General features: G+C 42.3%; 1 protein-coding gene and 1 long non-coding RNA gene across 2 annotated transcripts; both read right to left on the reverse strand.

Moving 5' to 3' along the window:
* Positions 1 to 15,725: 15,725 nt before the first annotated feature.
* LOC120713664 lies at positions 15,726 to 17,144 on the reverse strand. Its single transcript, XR_005691233.1, has 3 exons — positions 17,079 to 17,144; positions 16,944 to 16,979; positions 15,726 to 16,076 (listed from the first exon to the last, which is right to left on the reverse strand). It is a non-coding gene; the product is annotated as an uncharacterized LOC120713664 (long non-coding RNA).
* Positions 17,145 to 17,649: 505 nt separating this feature from the next.
* Positions 17,650 to 18,398, reverse strand: LOC120713398. Its single transcript, XM_039999374.1, has 2 exons — positions 18,144 to 18,398; positions 17,650 to 18,027 (listed from the first exon to the last, which is right to left on the reverse strand). Exons 1-2 carry the CDS (start codon positions 18,396 to 18,398, stop codon positions 17,650 to 17,652), a joined length of 633 nt encoding a protein of 210 aa, XP_039855308.1.
* Positions 18,399 to 19,216: the final 818 nt, after the last annotated feature.

Raw genomic sequence — 19,216 nt, forward strand, 5'->3', positions numbered from 1 at the left:
TTGCCCCTGTCGTCGCGGTGGTGAAACTGAAACAAAAACAAATTGTTCTTGAAAGCTAAAACTTGGTCAGATTTCAGGTAAAGCGGTGCGGTTCAAATTCAAGTACGTCGCGTCATTTTCAGTATGTAGCAGATCTCGGAAGCGCAGAGCTCACTTCCTGTTCTCAGAAAAAGAGTGACCGTAAAGGGTGAGCTTGTAACCGAAGCTTCATGATTCGGAGATTTGTGGCCTTTTTGTAACCATGGACCATGGTCCACTGCTCCAATGTCCGAAGATGAGAGAGGAAAGTGACCGGAGGAAAAAAAAAACGGTAGAGAGAAGAACACAAGTTCCTTTCACATTGCCTGTCAAGTACAGCCCTTACCGCCGTTGCCAATGTTCAGGAAGTGGCATCTCCAAAGGATCTCGTGAATCGTGATGAGCATTGGTCTGTTGCCATGTCATTTTCTCGACGAATCTCGACCCCTCCTGGATTGGCAGGCAATCCTGATGGCCGTAAACCACCTCTACTACTAGCTAACCCAGTGGTTTGCTGCTTGCATTGGCTGTGGACTTGGGTGATTGGTGGCAGAGGATTGGGGACACTTTCTAGTGCTCCGGGCTGCTGATTCCTGAGCCTCCCAGCAGCAGCTGATGTCCATCCAAGTGAGAGCCCGAGGCCGAGAGGGCGTGCAAACAAGGGGCGGTGGCAGGGCCTGGAGGTGACATGCGTTGTTGCGTTGCGCATCTGCTGCTGCGTAGTTTAATCGGGAGGCTTTGGCCGGCACTGCCTCTCCAGATTGCAAGCCGCAACTTGTTGGGTGGCTGGTGCTGCTGCTCATCACGAGCTCATCTGGCTGGAGCTCTCCTCTCCCCGTGACGGCTACGAGGGGTGCTTACTGCTTAGCCCGATGCTGCTCTGTGACCTGACCTTGCAATCACGAGGGCAGGCTAAATGGTGTTACAATATTCAGATTAGTATAGTACTCCTAATTACTAGTTACTATTCAGGTTATCAGAGTCAGTGCCGCTGCCCATTGACGGCGCCATGCCAGTGTCATAGTCTGCTCTGAATAACACGCCCATCAGATGTATCCTGTCGCCCTGTTACTGAAAGTCTGAAGTGAAATAAAAAAATCTTGTTGTCCTCGTACTTTTTGCTAAAACGAGAACTAGAAACAGAAAGAATCCAAGGTCGTTGATCAAATTATCCATCCACATTCTAGAGTCTAGACACGATGCTAGTTTTTTTTCGAAAAAGCTTGTTCATGCAATGAGAACAGCTCATGTGAATAGTGAACACAACTGCACTCTCAGACAAATCTTGTTGCATTATGATACCGGGCAATCTCATCCATAAGTCACCTTGGATGATCTAGTGCTACTCTGTGGGTGGTGGTAGATGAGAGTCAGAACTTCAGAGGCACCCCTTGTGCTGCAGTGCCGCCGTGCAGGGGCACCCAGCATGCCCAGAGCAGTTGGAGGGCCCTGGTGCTGACCTCCCAATGGCAGGGCCATCTTTGATGGGGCAGGCAATGCATTTGGCACTGGGAACAGTACTGGTGCTGCCTCACTGAGCTCTGAGGTCAGAGGAATCCATGTCTGGGTGAGGACGTGAGAGGTGAGCATCTTGGAGGTCAAAGAGCTGGCAGGACTTAATGTTAATGGCCAGAATGTTGTGCATCACATGAAGAACTCAAGATGGGGGCTCCAATTTGAAGCCCTGTGGTTTGCTCATTAATACAAAGTCTCCTCCCTCACAAGGGCAGCACAAAGGTATTTATGTCCTACTGTCCTTCCATCTTATCCATAGAGCCAGTTGCATTTCTTTTTCTTTTTTGCCCTTCTTTTTTTTTCTTTTTGTATGTGTGTGTGGTGGTGGTGGCAGCTTCCTGGCTCACACTATGGGTGTCTAGGAGGGTACCATCTACCATGGACCAAAGGATGAGTGGCGCAATTTTGGTGAAAGAATTTAGGCTGACTAGCCATGATGCCATGAATCACTTGCCAGTGAAAAAAAAAAGGATCGCCTTTGTGAGTAAATCTCTGTGAGTTCCTGGTGCTGATGATTGCTTGTCTGAATATTACTGTGCATCTCCAGTGTGGGGGCAGAAGGGCACAATCACACCGGTACAGCTTTCATCTGCTTCTGAAAGGGATCCCATGGCATGACAAACGGCAATGATTTCCTTTTGCTTGATAACAAAAGACGGGTTGTGGATCTTAGATTGGAAATCATTCTTCCATGAAGGATTTTGACTCTTCCCTTCAGAGGTTGGTGTCGGTACACTTGGATCTGTTTCTGAAACAGGAGTTGAGTAATTTCAGATCTCACTGACTCATTGGTTTGGTAAACGAACGAGTTTTACCTTTATAGCCTTAGAGTTAAAACAATTTTACTGTTACAGCTTTCCTGAAGATGATTTCCTATACAGAAATTGTATCTGAAAACAATCACATAAGAATGATAATGAGACATTGTCCATAGTTTGAGAATAAGACAAAAGCAGATTTTGCAATGATGCACTTGGTGGAAGATAATTCCACCACAGATCTTGGTAACTAGCAATGCATGCTCATACAAAGTGTGTGTGAAAGTGATCGGGTGCTCTAGCCTAAGAGGGGGAGGGGGGTGAATTAGGCACTAATAAAAACTTAGACCTATGGCTCCAACTAGTTTGCACAAAGCTTAAACTAAAACAAGCTATCTAGATGTGCAACTAGGTTGTTCTAGTGTAAAACCCCTATCCCAAAAGAGTTTAGCAACCTATAGCCTTTCCTATCAAGAAACTATTCTATGAAAGTAAAGGCATACAAATTACTAGAATGAAATGCGGAAGCTTAAAGAGCGGGATAGGAGATAGCAAACTCTTGACGCGGGTGTTTATCCCGTGGTTCGGTTAGCCACAAAGGCACACCTACATCCACGTTGTTGTAGCACTCACTAAGAGTATTGCTACTCGGCCACCAAGTCTCTTCCGTGAACACAATCACGGTCACCTTGGCCCCGGGTTCCACTAAGGAGCTTCTCCACAAAGGATGGGGGTCTCCACGTCCCCCGCACAAAGGTGTCGTCGCCGCTCCACACCAAGTCGGAGGGTCGATGACGTTGCCGGCGAGCTCCACGCTCCAAGGTGCCGGCGCACCAAGCTCTTGTTTTGGTTCACTAATGAACCACAGCACAAAGGCTCTAAGCCTTGCAAACTCACTCACTAAGAGCTAATCCTTTACACAACACTCTCAAAGTGTGCTAAGGGCTAAGGATATGATCTTGATGCTTTTGTATGGCTTGGAGATGTTCTTGGGTGTGTGTGGGATGTCCAGCAACTCCAGCAATCTTCAAATGGCCGGGGTGAGGCGTATATATAGGCCACCAAGTCTTGTAGCCGTTGCTCCAACGGTTAGCTGAGAATCTGCGTACCACCGGAAGAACCGATGCCTCTTGGCAGGGTAGCGTCGGTTCATCCGGTCACTCATAACACGAAGTAGCCGTTGGACTCCTGATGGCTGACGCAGAGACCACCGGTTGAACCGATGCTTTGCACCGATGCCTCACCGGTTCAACCGGTGCTGAAGGAATCTTCTCCTGGACGCTGACGTCATTACACCGGTGGTATGCACCGATGCACCGTCGGTTGAACCGGTGCTGAAGAAACTTCTTCTGGGCACTTGACATCGTCTCTGGTACAAAGGACTGCCGATGCACCGATGCCCTTTCTTGGACCGTCGGTTCATCCGGTGCCTAAAGGCTGACTTGGCTTCGATTCCCTTCTGCACCAAAGTATCAAGGCGTCGGTTCTTCCGACTACCATCGGATGCTCCGATGCCCTGGCGTCGGATCTTCCGGTGCTCCTGCTTTCAGGGCGCTGCCCTGAGACCCGCGAGGGGCGGCTCCCCCTCGACCCCCGTCCGCTAACCGGGTAGCGGAACCCCCGTAGGAGCAGTCCATCGGCCTTGCTACGCCTATCTTCTCTTTCTCTTTGTCATCACTTGAACCTAAAAGCCTGAGAATGATTATCTTAACAATCATATTAGTCCAAGTGTTGTGTTGTCATTCGATCACCAAAATCACTCGAAATGGCATCAATGGTGCCATGTTCGTTACAGTGTGCTTTCAGGTTATGAGGCCCATCACTGGCCTAGTCATATCTTGTTGCAGTTTAATTTTTTTACCTCGCTTGGACTTGTTTGTGTGTGTGTTTGGAACCTTTTACTCATACTCATTTGTAGTAAGTGGACTGATTCTACCTTGTGTAGATGAAGCCGGATAGTATCTATCCTTTATCTAAAAAAATTATAAGATATAATACATTCTTTTGCAAGTCTGCCACTGATGAGCAGCCTCATCAGTAAATCCTGCAAAGTGCATAGTACAAAGTTTGTTTCGGGGTTTCCTTAGTTGGTTTGCAGACAAGGGAAAGTTTTCAAAGAAGAAAAAGAGAATAAAGCACCGAAGTTAATCTGTTCTTTTACACGGGGCCTCACAACAAATGGTGATCAAGATCCAAAATGTTCTTTTACAGTCGGCTTCACCATGACAAGATCTAGCAAGGAAAGCAATGAGAGGAGTTTATTCATCCCCTACATGTTTACGCTGAACGAAATTCTCTCTCGAGTGCAATCATGGAGTATTTTTCCCCATCTTACACTGTGGTCATTAGCCTAAGTCAGCACCGGGTCACGCTGGCGTCATGCTAGATGAGCGAATCTCCAGTGCTTTGTCTGTTTGTCATAGTGCAACAGCTGTTAGCACCATCTTTCATAATATCCACTTCAAGGTCACGATGTCGAATTGTTAATCTATACACGCAATGGCAAAGATCAGTGGCCTATGCTTATCATGAACGATTGTGCGATCCTATGAGTATCCCAAGTTGCTGGGACAAGCATGAACATCTCATCAGGCATCAGCCATGCCCAACAGCCCAAGCCAATTCTTCACTGCAAGCCAGCTCTGCTCTTTTGAAGCACTTCTGAGCAACCCCTTTGCAGATAACAGCACGCAGAGAACGGTGCAGTTTTGATGCAAAACCTGGTTGTCCCAGCTCTACTACCCTGCAGTCTGCAGAGACACTCTTTGACTGCAAAAGGCCAGGACATCCTCAATGGAATGCAGGAAGCAAAAGGAACAGGTCACAGCACATGGTGAAACGTTCCTCATGCAGCTTGTTTAGCTTTAGCACGAAGTGTGGATGTGTGACACCTAGCTGCTGGCAAGCTTACAGCCTTTGTGTTGTGTGCCAAGGTCACTGGCAAGTGCTTGCTATAATTGGCTTTATTCCCTGATCCCCCCTCTGCTTCTTTTCAGCACCTCCCTTTTGTTTAGTTTGGCACGGTTTGGACCTCAGATTCTGATCGATCACTCATAAAGTCTTAGCAATGATACAAAAAGGTGGGTCATTAGGCGGTAATCTTCGGCCCAAAAAGTTGCAAAGCACCATAAAAGATGTTCTTAAATTAACACAGAGGCAGACAAAACTTCAGTTGCTTTTGTACCTCTCGGTTCATACTAGTTTCTAGAAGGGCGGGTGGATAGCCCGGCTGGTTTCAATGCCAAACCTCAGACCATGAGGTGTCGGGTTCGGATACTGGGTGGCGCGTCTCGCTGGGACTGAGATCGCCACTGGCTAATTGTATCGCAGAGAGAACCCGACTCCCCTCTTAGTGTTCCAATGAACCTGGAGACTAACCCAGCCTCTGGCCTCCAAAAATACTAGTTTGTTGAAGATCATTGCTCCTGTTCTTTTCAATAATATTCCTCCTCAGCAATGCCCAAGCTTCATTTGTTGAGCAAGAGCAAATGCTCATGGCCCTGCACAATACCATGAGCTGAAGCCATCTCCAAGCAGTTGAGAATAACACCGAACCAATCGACCGTCATGGTCCGAGGCACCACCAATCCTAGATGATCTGACGTCCCATCGACCGAAGGCGAAAGCCATCACTTGCAACCTTGCATTTGGCAGCTGAAGATCAATGGCATGGTTCCGTGCCGTATCATTCAGAAATAAAGCACAAGGCCGTGCTCGCCATGTGCCGGAGGTTGGTTAGCGGAAGCCTCTTTCTTCCCCGTATGGTTTGGCTCCGATCCATGATGGCTGCTTCCCGTTGGTGCCTTGCACCAGAGACCCTTATTCCCTTGATGGGAGGAACCACTGCTGAACAAGCATGGAAGACAGGACCAGCTTCTTCAGATAAGGCAGGGAGGACAGACTAGACGCTGCGTGCGGATTGGCATGGCATGATTTGCAGTTATCGGAGTGCTTGCTCTGTTTGTCATCTGGTTCAGACATGCCATGCAATGCAGGTAAATGATTTTTGCTTGCAGCATGTGATGGGGGGAGATCAAAGCTTCATCATTCACTAGTTAACTGATCACGGAAATATTCTTGTGTGAGGGAGCATGGTTGTTGCTGAACACTGCGGTCCTGTTTGCTCGTCTCTCACTTACATGTCAATGGATGTTTTATCTTTTCGTTCTCCGTCACTGTGGAACTGTGCCTTTGCTTCTCGTCCACGGCTGTCCCTGTGCCAGAGGACAAAATGGGAATTCAGTCATTAGGTAAAAATGTGAAAAAAAAAGTTTACTGATGAGTTGTTGATGAGGAGAAAGATTAACCATGTGCGTAATTTTGCAAAAGGATTGAGAAGCATGAGCACGGGAAAAAGAATAAATAAGTACCATGTGGTCCTCTTACATATCGCTATGATACAAAGATGTGGGCAATTTTCTGGCTTCTCAGTGAGGAAAGGCCAAAAGATAATTATATTCGAATTGTGCGTTTGCACTTCACGTCCTGCATTCCTGCCGAAGTCGGTAAATTATCTCAACGCTTGAGCACAACAGCGCCACGGTAAAAGGTGAATTTTTGTGCTGCCTTGGAAGACCCGTCCCAGATTTACTAGTGTTTATGTACCTTTTATTTTTTTTAAAAAAAATATGAATGGTTGATGTTTGGCTACTTCAGCAATATGGTAGCAAAATACTATGGCAGTAACAAATATACTTGGGCTTTCCTCAAACTGGGCCAACTGCAACTGCAACTAAACTGAGTATGGGCTAGGGAGCATTGCTAGGCCCAAAATAATAGTTAGACTACACGATGAGGAGAGGAAACACATGTTAATGGATGTTTTATAAAGTTAATGGTCATTTTGCTAGTAATGTAGTTGGTACTTAGACTTTCCTAAAAAAAATTAGAGTACTTAGGCCCATCTTCTTTAAGAATGGGAAAAGGAAATATTTTGCTCTGATGAGAAACCATTAATTTTCTATTACAAGCACAACGTAGGAATTCGCACATTGTTAAACACACACTGTTTAGTACGCCTCTAAGTGCAATGCGCTCGTACCACCGCTGTGGCTATATGTCACGCGCGTGACAAGTCCACAAGTATCACTTGAAGGATATTACATGGGCTGGTGGGATGATTTCAGACCATTTAAACGGGGTGGCTACTGTTGTACGAGCTGACTGCTGCTGTTGGGCTGCTATTACGTGGGTTGGTGGGATGATTTCAGCCCATATAAGTAGGATGATTTTAGCCCATGTAAGTGGGCTGACTGCTATTGTGTGGGGTCGCTCTTGCTTTCTAATAGTAAACAATGCGGAAGCGCTATATATAACGCGCGCGCGACATTGTCGCCTACGTGCAGTGGCTGGCTGCTGTTGTGGCCCAAATAAACAGATATAAGTCGTTGGCCTAGGTACAGCCCAGCATATGTTTCCAACAACTGGCACACTTGCTATGTTGGCCCACTACCCACACTGCTACGTTATTTTTTGTGTGTAATGTTTCTATGAAGGGAAAAGTCTGTTTTTCAACCCTGAACTATCACGATAGTCCGATTTTGACCTTTGAACTATGAAACCGGACATCCTACACCTCCAACTAACGAAACCGTTTGAAAAACAACCCTGGCTCAGCCAAAGGCGGTTTTGCTACAGTAAATTTTCCGAATTTCTAGAATTTCACACCTCTCTCAATTAAATAATAAAGAAAGCATAGTTAATATTGTCAAAAAATCATGATATTTTTTTGGGAGGTAGATCAAAAGACAAGGAATTTATTTTGGCTAGATGTGATACATTAAACATAATGAAATTTGAATTATAAAATTTTAAAAATAGGTAGAATTCAAAATTACTTGAATTTTTAGGTCAGCTAAACCTATGATAAAATGCATTAAAAATATGATAATTCATAATTTTTTATTTAGTTTAGTTAGGTACTTTTTATTATCCCAAGTTCTATAGAAAATTCATAAATTAAAATTTGAGGAATCAAATTTGAGCGTTGTGAAGGAATTCAAAAACTTTCATAAAAACTTGGGCCAATAAAAAATACCTTATTAAACTAAATAAAAAATTATGAATTATCATATTTTTAGTTTATTTTTATCAAAGGTTTAGCTGACCCAAAAATTGAAGATATTTTGAAATCTACCCATTTTTTAAATTTTATAATTCAAATTCCATTATGTTTAATGTATCACATCTAGCCAAAATAAATTCCTTGTCTTTTTATCTACCTCCCAAAAAAATATCATGATTTTTAGACAATATTAACTATGCTTTCTTTATTATTTGATTGAGAGAGGTGTGAAATTCTAGAAATTCGGAAATTTTACTATAGCAAAACCGCTTTTGGCTGAGCCAGTGTTGTTTTTCAAACGGTTTCGTTAGTTGGAGGTGTAGGATGTCCGGTTTCGTAGTTTAAGGGCCAAAATCGGACTATCGTGATAGTTCAGGGTTGAAAAACAGACTTCTATGAATGCTGCTGATATTTTCTTTTTTTCTTCTTTTCAATGAGCATTTTTAACCTTTTTCTTTTTTGATCCCACGATGTAGATGCATTTGTCTTCATAAAACTATTTATCTGCGTGTAACAAATTTGTTCGCAATACCAAATTATTTGTTTGCTTTGTAGATTAAATTGTTCCGTGATGTTGACCGATTTGTTCGCGATATTTGTTTTCATTATAATTAAATGTTCACGATGTATAATATTTTGTTCATTGTATATTATTATTTGTTCGTTATGCTTAACTTTTTGTTCGTAGAAAATAATTATTTGTTCGTATTGTTAAAATATTTATTCCCAATAGCCAAAATTTATTAATTAATATTTAGGAAAAATAATTTTTAAATTATCATGCAAACATAGACATGTGCGGTCTTGTTTTGAAGATCTTGTCATAAGAAAGATAATGCTGCAATCAGAATTTAATTTAGATTCTCGGTTTAGTAGTTATAACTTTTTTAATTTCAGATTTCTATCCACGTGGCTGACGTCATAATTATTGTCCTATCTGCATGCTTACACATGACCTCTTTTCTCTTATGTAGACCATATACATACATGCAGCTATATTGGTGGGCTAATGGCCCATTTAATCCCGATCTTTCAGGTGATGGTTACCACAACCATCACCTCAAGCAACAGCTAACCGCACCCTAAAGAATGAGCACGCATGTTCATATACATGTACATAAGTGCTATCAGCTATATTTACTTTGTATCAATTTGGTTATTTAGAATCTTGTATACTATAAAATTTAGTTAAAAATATTAGTGCTTTAAATGGTAACAAATATTAGTGTTTCGTTGAAAACTATATCCCTTTTTGCGGGGAGTTTTACATGGGTCTGTTAAACCAATTGTCTGAAAGATCTTTCACATATGAATATGTCCACCATGAATGAATTCTTGGACTCATTAACTCTAGATGCAGTTAGTTTTTTTGGAACAATGAGGATATAGGAACTCTTAATAATTTAATATGATATAGGAGCTCTCGATGGAGCTCTCAGTAGTATGCAAACATATAGTTATATAAGCTCTCCCTATAAATATTTTATAGAGCTAAAGAACACTAAGCCTAGACCATCTTACATCAATATCACAAGCTATGTTGATGTGAATTGATATAAATGAACACAGCAATATTTTTTCAAAGGAAAAGGAAATAAGTAGTAGCAGTTAATGGTCCTAGCATAGATCATGCATGGAGTAAGTGAAACTTACCGAACTAAAGGTGCTGCAGATATACTCTAGTTAGCAGGGTTGAGCCAATATAAATGTTGTTTCTGCATATTCAGTAGAAGGCATTAATGATACTTCTTTTGACTAATTTATGCAAGTCTTGACTATCCGTGTGCATTTAGTTAAGTATATAGACACTCAAGTTTAATACTAATAAGGATCTATGAATGTCAGTGGCTATACTTACATGGCAAATGCATACATTAAATTCAATTCAAAGCATAGAAGTAATTGTAAAAAAAAATATATAACCAAGAAAAGATATAGTTCTTAACTATCTCACATCTATAATTTCGTCTACCTGTGCACCACCTCTGTTTGCAGACAAGGGAAAGTTTTCAAAGAAGAAAAAGAGAATAAAGCACCGAAGTTAATCTGTTCTTTTACACGGGGCCTCACAACAAATGGTGATCAAGATCCAAAATGTTCTTTTACAGTCGGCTTCACCATGACAAGATCTAGCAAGGAAAGCAATGAGAGGAGTTTATTCATCCCCTACATGTTTACGCTGAACGAAATTCTCTCTCGAGTGCAATCATGGAGTATTTTTCCCCATCTTACACTGTGGTCATTAGCCTAAGTCAGCACCGGGTCACGCTGGCGTCATGCTAGATGAGCGAATCTCCAGTGCTTTGTCTGTTTGTCATAGTGCAACAGCTGTTAGCACCATCTTTCATAATATCCACTTCAAGGTCACGATGTCGAATTGTTAATCTATACACGCAATGGCAAAGATCAGTGGCCTATGCTTATCATGAACGATTGTGCGATCCTATGAGTATCCCAAGTTGCTGGGACAAGCATGAACATCTCATCAGGCATCAGCCATGCCCAACAGCCCAAGCCAATTCTTCACTGCAAGCCAGCTCTGCTCTTTTGAAGCACTTCTGAGCAACCCCTTTGCAGATAACAGCACGCAGAGAACGGTGCAGTTTTGATGCAAAACCTGGTTGTCCCAGCTCTACTACCCTGCAGTCTGCAGAGACACTCTTTGACTGCAAAAGGCCAGGACATCCTCAATGGAATGCAGGAAGCAAAAGGAACAGGTCACAGCACATGGTGAAACGTTCCTCATGCAGCTTGTTTAGCTTTAGCACGAAGTGTGGATGTGTGACACCTAGCTGCTGGCAAGCTTACAGCCTTTGTGTTGTGTGCCAAGGTCACTGGCAAGTGCTTGCTATAATTGGCTTTATTCCCTGATCCCCCCTCTGCTTCTTTTCAGCACCTCCCTTTTGTTTAGTTTGGCACGGTTTGGACCTCAGATTCTGATCGATCACTCATAAAGTCTTAGCAATGATACAAAAAGGTGGGTCATTAGGCGGTAATCTTCGGCCCAAAAAGTTGCAAAGCACCATAAAAGATGTTCTTAAATTAACACAGAGGCAGACAAAACTTCAGTTGCTTTTGTACCTCTCGGTTCATACTAGTTTCTAGAAGGGCGGGTGGATAGCCCGGCTGGTTTCAATGCCAAACCTCAGACCATGAGGTGTCGGGTTCGGATACTGGGTGGCGCGTCTCGCTGGGACTGAGATCGCCACTGGCTAATTGTATCGCAGAGAGAACCCGACTCCCCTCTTAGTGTTCCAATGAACCTGGAGACTAACCCAGCCTCTGGCCTCCAAAAATACTAGTTTGTTGAAGATCATTGCTCCTGTTCTTTTCAATAATATTCCTCCTCAGCAATGCCCAAGCTTCATTTGTTGAGCAAGAGCAAATGCTCATGGCCCTGCACAATACCATGAGCTGAAGCCATCTCCAAGCAGTTGAGAATAACACCGAACCAATCGACCGTCATGGTCCGAGGCACCACCAATCCTAGATGATCTGACGTCCCATCGACCGAAGGCGAAAGCCATCACTTGCAACCTTGCATTTGGCAGCTGAAGATCAATGGCATGGTTCCGTGCCGTATCATTCAGAAATAAAGCACAAGGCCGTGCTCGCCATGTGCCGGAGGTTGGTTAGCGGAAGCCTCTTTCTTCCCCGTATGGTTTGGCTCCGATCCATGATGGCTGCTTCCCGTTGGTGCCTTGCACCAGAGACCCTTATTCCCTTGATGGGAGGAACCACTGCTGAACAAGCATGGAAGACAGGACCAGCTTCTTCAGATAAGGCAGGGAGGACAGACTAGACGCTGCGTGCGGATTGGCATGGCATGATTTGCAGTTATCGGAGTGCTTGCTCTGTTTGTCATCTGGTTCAGACATGCCATGCAATGCAGGTAAATGATTTTTGCTTGCAGCATGTGATGGGGGGAGATCAAAGCTTCATCATTCACTAGTTAACTGATCACGGAAATATTCTTGTGTGAGGGAGCATGGTTGTTGCTGAACACTGCGGTCCTGTTTGCTCGTCTCTCACTTACATGTCAATGGATGTTTTATCTTTTCGTTCTCCGTCACTGTGGAACTGTGCCTTTGCTTCTCGTCCACGGCTGTCCCTGTGCCAGAGGACAAAATGGGAATTCAGTCATTAGGTAAAAATGTGAAAAAAAAAGTTTACTGATGAGTTGTTGATGAGGAGAAAGATTAACCATGTGCGTAATTTTGCAAAAGGATTGAGAAGCATGAGCACGGGAAAAAGAATAAATAAGTACCATGTGGTCCTCTTACATATCGCTATGATACAAAGATGTGGGCAATTTTCTGGCTTCTCAGTGAGGAAAGGCCAAAAGATAATTATATTCGAATTGTGCGTTTGCACTTCACGTCCTGCATTCCTGCCGAAGTCGGTAAATTATCTCAACGCTTGAGCACAACAGCGCCACGGTAAAAGGTGAATTTTTGTGCTGCCTTGGAAGACCCGTCCCAGATTTACTAGTGTTTATGTACCTTTTATTTTTTTTTAAAAAAATATGAATGGTTGATGTTTGGCTACTTCAGCAATATGGTAGCAAAATACTATGGCAGTAACAAATATACTTGGGCTTTCCTCAAACTGGGCCAACTGCAACTGCAACTAAACTGAGTATGGGCTAGGGAGCATTGCTAGGCCCAAAATAATAGTTAGACTACACGATGAGGAGAGGAAACACATGTTAATGGATGTTTTATAAAGTTAATGGTCATTTTGCTAGTAATGTAGTTGGTACTTAGACTTTCCTAAAAAAAATTAGAGTACTTAGGCCCATCTTCTTTAAGAATGGGAAAAGGAAATATTTTGCTCTGATGAGAAACCATTAATTTTCTATTACAAGCACAACGTAGGAATTCGCACATTGTTAAACACACACTGTTTAGTACGCCTCTAAGTGCAATGCGCTCGTACCACCGCTGTGGCTATATGTCACGCGCGTGACAAGTCCACAAGTATCACTTGAAGGATATTACATGGGCTGGTGGGATGATTTCAGACCATTTAAACGGGGTGGCTACTGTTGTACGAGCTGACTGCTGCTGTTGGGCTGCTATTACGTGGGTTGGTGGGATGATTTCAGCCCATATAAGTAGGATGATTTTAGCCCATGTAAGTGGGCTGACTGCTATTGTGTGGGGTCGCTCTTGCTTTCTAATAGTAAACAATGCGGAAGCGCTATATATAACGCGCGCGCGACATTGTCGCCTACGTGCAGTGGCTGGCTGCTGTTGTGGCCCAAATAAACAGATATAAGTCGTTGGCCTAGGTACAGCCCAGCATATGTTTCCAACAACTGGCACACTTGCTATGTTGGCCCACTACCCACACTGCTACGTTATTTTTTGTGTGTAATGTTTCTATGAAGGGAAAAGTCTGTTTTTCAACCCTGAACTATCACGATAGTCCGATTTTGACCTTTGAACTATGAAACCGGACATCCTACACCTCCAACTAACGAAACCGTTTGAAAAACAACCCTGGCTCAGCCAAAGGCGGTTTTGCTACAGTAAATTTTCCGAATTTCTAGAATTTCACACCTCTCTCAATTAAATAATAAAGAAAGCATAGTTAATATTGTCAAAAAATCATGATATTTTTTTGGGAGGTAGATCAAAAGACAAGGAATTTATTTTGGCTAGATGTGATACATTAAACATAATGAAATTTGAATTATAAAATTTTAAAAATAGGTAGAATTCAAAATTACTTGAATTTTTAGGTCAGCTAAACCTATGATAAAATGCATTAAAAATATGATAATTCATAATTTTTTATTTAGTTTAGTTAGGTACTTTTTATTATCCCAAGTTCTATAGAAAATTCATAAATTAAAATTTGAGGAATCAAATTTGAGCGTTGTGAAGGAATTCAAAAACTTTCATAAAAACTTGGGCCAATAAAAAATACCTTATTAAACTAAATAAAAAATTATGAATTATCATATTTTTAGTTTATTTTTATCAAAGGTTTAGCTGACCCAAAAATTGAAGATATTTTGAAATCTACCCATTTTTTAAATTTTATAATTCAAATTCCATTATGTTTAATGTATCACATCTAGCCAAAATAAATTCCTTGTCTTTTTATCTACCTCCCAAAAAAATATCATGATTTTTAGACAATATTAACTATGCTTTCTTTATTATTTGATTGAGAGAGGTGTGAAATTCTAGAAATTCGGAAATTTTACTATAGCAAAACCGCTTTTGGCTGAGCCAGTGTTGTTTTTCAAACGGTTTCGTTAGTTGGAGGTGTAGGATGTCCGGTTTCGTAGTTTAAGGGCCAAAATCGGACTATCGTGATAGTTCAGGGTTGAAAAACAGACTTCTATGAATGCTGCTGATATTTTCTTTTTTTCTTCTTTTCAATGAGCATTTTTAACCTTTTTCTTTTTTGATCCCACGATGTAGATGCATTTGTCTTCATAAAACTATTTATCTGCGTGTAACAAATTTGTTCGCAATACCAAATTATTTGTTTGCTTTGTAGATTAAATTGTTCCGTGATGTTGACCGATTTGTTCGCGATATTTGTTTTCATTATAATTAAATGTTCACGATGTATAATATTTTGTTCATTGTATATTATTATTTGTTCGTTATGCTTAACTTTTTGTTCGTAGAAAATAATTATTTGTTCGTATTGTTAAAATATTTATTCCCAATAGCCAAAATTTATTAATTAATATTTAGGAAAAATAATTTTTAAATTATCATGCAAACATAGACATGTGCGGTCTTGTTTTGAAGATCTTGTCATAAGAAAGATAATGCTGCAATCAGAATTTAATTTAGATTCTCGGTTTAGTAGTTATAACTTTTTTAATTTCAGATTTCTATCCACGTGGCTGACGTCATAATTATTGTCCTATCTGCATGCTTACACATGACCTCTTTTCTCTTATGTAGACCATATACATACATGCAGCTATATTGGTGGGCTAATGGCCCATTTAATCCCGATCTTTCAGGTGATGGTTACCACAACCATCACCTCAAGCAACAGCTAACCGCACCCTAAAGAATGAGCACGCATGTTCATATACATGTACATAAGTGCTATCAGGCTAAATAGAGATTGACGAGTACATTACGCGCGCGAAGCGCGCGCTCATATTTACTTTGTATCAATTTGGTTATTTAGAATCTTGTATACTATAAAATTTAGTTAAAAATATTAGTGCTTTAAATGGTAACAAATATTAGTGTTTCGTTGAAAACTATATCCCTTTTTGCGGGGAGTTTTACATGGGTCTGTTAAACCAATTGTCTGAAAGATCTTTCACATATGAATATGTCCACCATGAATGAATTCTTGGACTCATTAACTCTAGATGCAGTTAGTTTTTTTGGAACAATGAGGATATAGGAACTCTTAATAATTTAATATGATATAGGAGCTCTCGATGGAGCTCTCAGTAGTATGCAAACATATAGTTATATAAGCTCTCCCTATAAATATTTTATAGAGCTAAAGAACACTAAGCCTAGACCATCTTACATCAATATCACAAGCTATGTTGATGTGAATTGATATAAATGAACACAGCAATATTTTTTCAAAGGAAAAGGAAATAAGTAGTAGCAGTTAATGGTCCTAGCATAGATCATGCATGGAGTAAGTGAAACTTACCGAACTAAAGGTGCTGCAGATATACTCTAGTTAGCAGGGTTGAGCCAATATAAATGTTGTTTCTGCATATTCAGTAGAAGGCATTAATGATACTTCTTTTGACTAATTTATGCAAGTCTTGACTATCCGTGTGCATTTAGTTAAGTATATAGACACTCAAGTTTAATACTAATAAGGATCTATGAATGTCAGTGGCTATACTTACATGGCAAATGCATACATTAAATTCAATTCAAAGCATAGAAGTAATTGTAAAAAAAAATATATAACCAAGAAAAGATATAGTTCTTAACTATCTCACATCTATAATTTCGTCTACCTGTGCACCACCTCTGTTGTCAGCCTACTCCCGGTGCCCCGATGCTGGTGAGGTAGGGCCTCACCAGAGCTCTGCATTGGCGTGCTACAACCGAGACAGGATGTGTGCATTTATATCCAAAGAAGGAGCCAAATTGCTTAAAGAAACTTTCAATATGAAGTGTTTCACCTCAGGCCATACATGCCACATTCCACTTATCCTGGAAGAAATCTCTGCCATTTAACCTATAATCGGCAAATGTGATTGGGGCAGCTCAGAATTAGATTTCCGTATATTCATCCGGAAAAGTACATGATGTGGTGTGGGAACAAATTAGTCAAAGTTCAAATATAAAGAGGCCACGGGTAAAAAAACTAGGTATCTCTGACCCATCTGTCAAGCTGGTGGAAGGGTCGTTCATATTAAATTGTGCTTAAATAAGCGGGTCACACTTAAGAGCATCATATGTGAAAGAAGCAATGACAAAAGGTAACAGCAAACATAAGACATAATTATTCTGTAAATATATTGTTGCACACTTCTTTTTTCTGTTTCGAAAATTTCACTGCACTTGCAACCTATGACGGGCAAGAAAATGATTTAGCACGCAAATGTAGTTTTTCCTTAGTACCTGCTTGGATAAGTGAAGCTGCATTCTCTGAAATTCCTGCATGGTGTAGGAAAATAAAATGAGGCCAAAGATTTAGGCAAATTTATCCACTAAACTAAGAAAGAGACTAAATTTGCCTTTTGAAGTTTGCCTTACCATTTGGATCATATTTTATCTCTAGTTCAAATTTTTTAACCATTTATCCACTTACAACTTTATTCGCCCATTTTCAGGTCATGGAGGAGCCAGGTGCTCTCCTCCATCTTTTGTAGCCACTGTGTGTCTTCTTGGACTTCACTTCCAATAATATGTTGCCAAGGTTCAGGAGATCCTCAGGTATGCCAGCAGGCTGGCAAAGAGGTCCTTCAACCCTGTCAGCTTGAGGAATCGCTGTAGGTCGGTCCTGAGGATGTCGATCATGGGGTTTGGCTGCTTCGCGTCAAGGGCCTTCTGGGCCTCCTCCAGCTTGCCGTGGGCGCTGCTAACGTCATGCATCGCACTCGCCTCCTCTATCTTCTTTATGCAAGAGAGACGGTCCAGCTCCATCTCCAGTTCTCCACCTCCGGTTTCATGGCGTCCCGGTTGGCTGATCTGGTGCGGTGTATAAAGCATCTCAGGCGGTGACCACGAGGGGAGTAAAAATCTTTTCCTTGTGTTCTGGAAGGCACGAATGTGTAGTCGTATTAGTTAGACCAGCGCAGCATACTCTACTTCTTACACTAGCTAGCTAGATCGATAAACGAATGTCAAGTTGGGACTTGTACCTATACGAGCATTGGGCGGCGATGATGGCTGTCGCACGGTACTCCCTGTCGACGGCGGGGAGGAGGTGGATGATAACCTTGCGGAATTCGCCGCTGAAGAGATCGCCGAAGCTGACGGTGACTGAGTGGACGTTCTCGTCCACATTCTGGGGGTAGCTCCCGGCGTCCACCTTCTCAATGGTGGAGTGTCCTTGCTGCTGCCACACGGTGAGCTTGAGGTTCTGGACCACGACGCCGAGGAGGCCACCCAGGATCTCCGCGAAGCGCCCGGTAAGGCTCTCCTCGTCCTTGACGTAAAGAAATGTTCCTCCGTGGCTATTGTTCGCGATCGCCCCCAGCAGCTGCCCGGTTGTTCAAACAATATAATTAAATGTACGTGATTATAGTATTATTAGTAAGCAACAAGCACCATGAACATCAACCAATCATTAATTAAAAAATATATATGTGTATGTACCTTCTCGTCGTGGTCTTCACCAAAACCAAACGTGTATACCGCCACACCGCTGACATCCACATCTCTAGCACCACTTGTTGGGTACTCCTTCCCATCAGACATGAGAACGATGCTGGAGATGCGGCTGCTCTTGTGCTGGCGGCCGTCGAGGACCTGGAGGCCGGTCTCGAGGCCGCCTTTCATGTTGGTGTAGCCGTGAGCACTCAGTTTTTTTTCGACGATTTCCTTGAGCTCTTCCTGGGCGGGCCCGGTCATGACCCTCAGCGGGCACTACCTGTCAGCTTTTGTGGAGAAGGAGACGATGGAGAGGCGATCCATGGGGCCGAGTTTACTGATGACGAACATCATGGCTGTCTTCAACTTGTGAAGCTTCGGTCCGCTCATGCTTCCGCTGACGTCCAGGACAGCCACGAGGTCCAGCCCCGAGCGCTCGGTGGTGGAAGACGTGTCGATGACCTCCAGCAGCACCTGCTGCCTATTCTCCTCCAGTGGCGCCTTGTCGTTGCAGTACGCCACCAGCCGCACTCTGTCGCCGACCTGCTGGATTGGCTTTGGCGCCCCTGCTTGCATCAGGCAGAACATCGAGGTATGTCACGGTTGATTTATTTCTTAGCTAGTGGCCAAAATATGAATGAACTGGTTCCAGAAATCTATTATCTTAATAAAAAAATACTAAAAGAAGCCACCACGTTGACTGAGAGGGGCTAGAAATTACCACGCTAATCTAAAAAAGAGAAAAATATACATCATTGGATTATATGATAATCTTATGGTCCATATTAAACCAAAGAGTCCGTGCCTAATACGATTATGGACTGTTTGAAAATTAGAAAGAAAAATATAATATATCCGACAGTTTGAAATATAATAATCACGGCCGTAAAAAATCCGTTTGATGGTCTAACTTTGGTTCACATGTCGTGCACCACATGGGCTACCATGCCATATCACACTACGGGATACGACAGAGTTGCCGTGTGCCATATATCGGGCACACGGCAAACACAGCCTTTGCCGTGTGTTATAAGGGCAGCACACGGCAAAGCGTTGGGCACACGGCAAAGTCTATGTTT

Source organism: Panicum virgatum, chromosome 6K (assembly GCF_016808335.1).
Source record: "Panicum virgatum strain AP13 chromosome 6K, P.virgatum_v5, whole genome shotgun sequence".
NCBI classification, from domain to species: Eukaryota; Viridiplantae; Streptophyta; class Magnoliopsida; order Poales; family Poaceae; genus Panicum; species Panicum virgatum.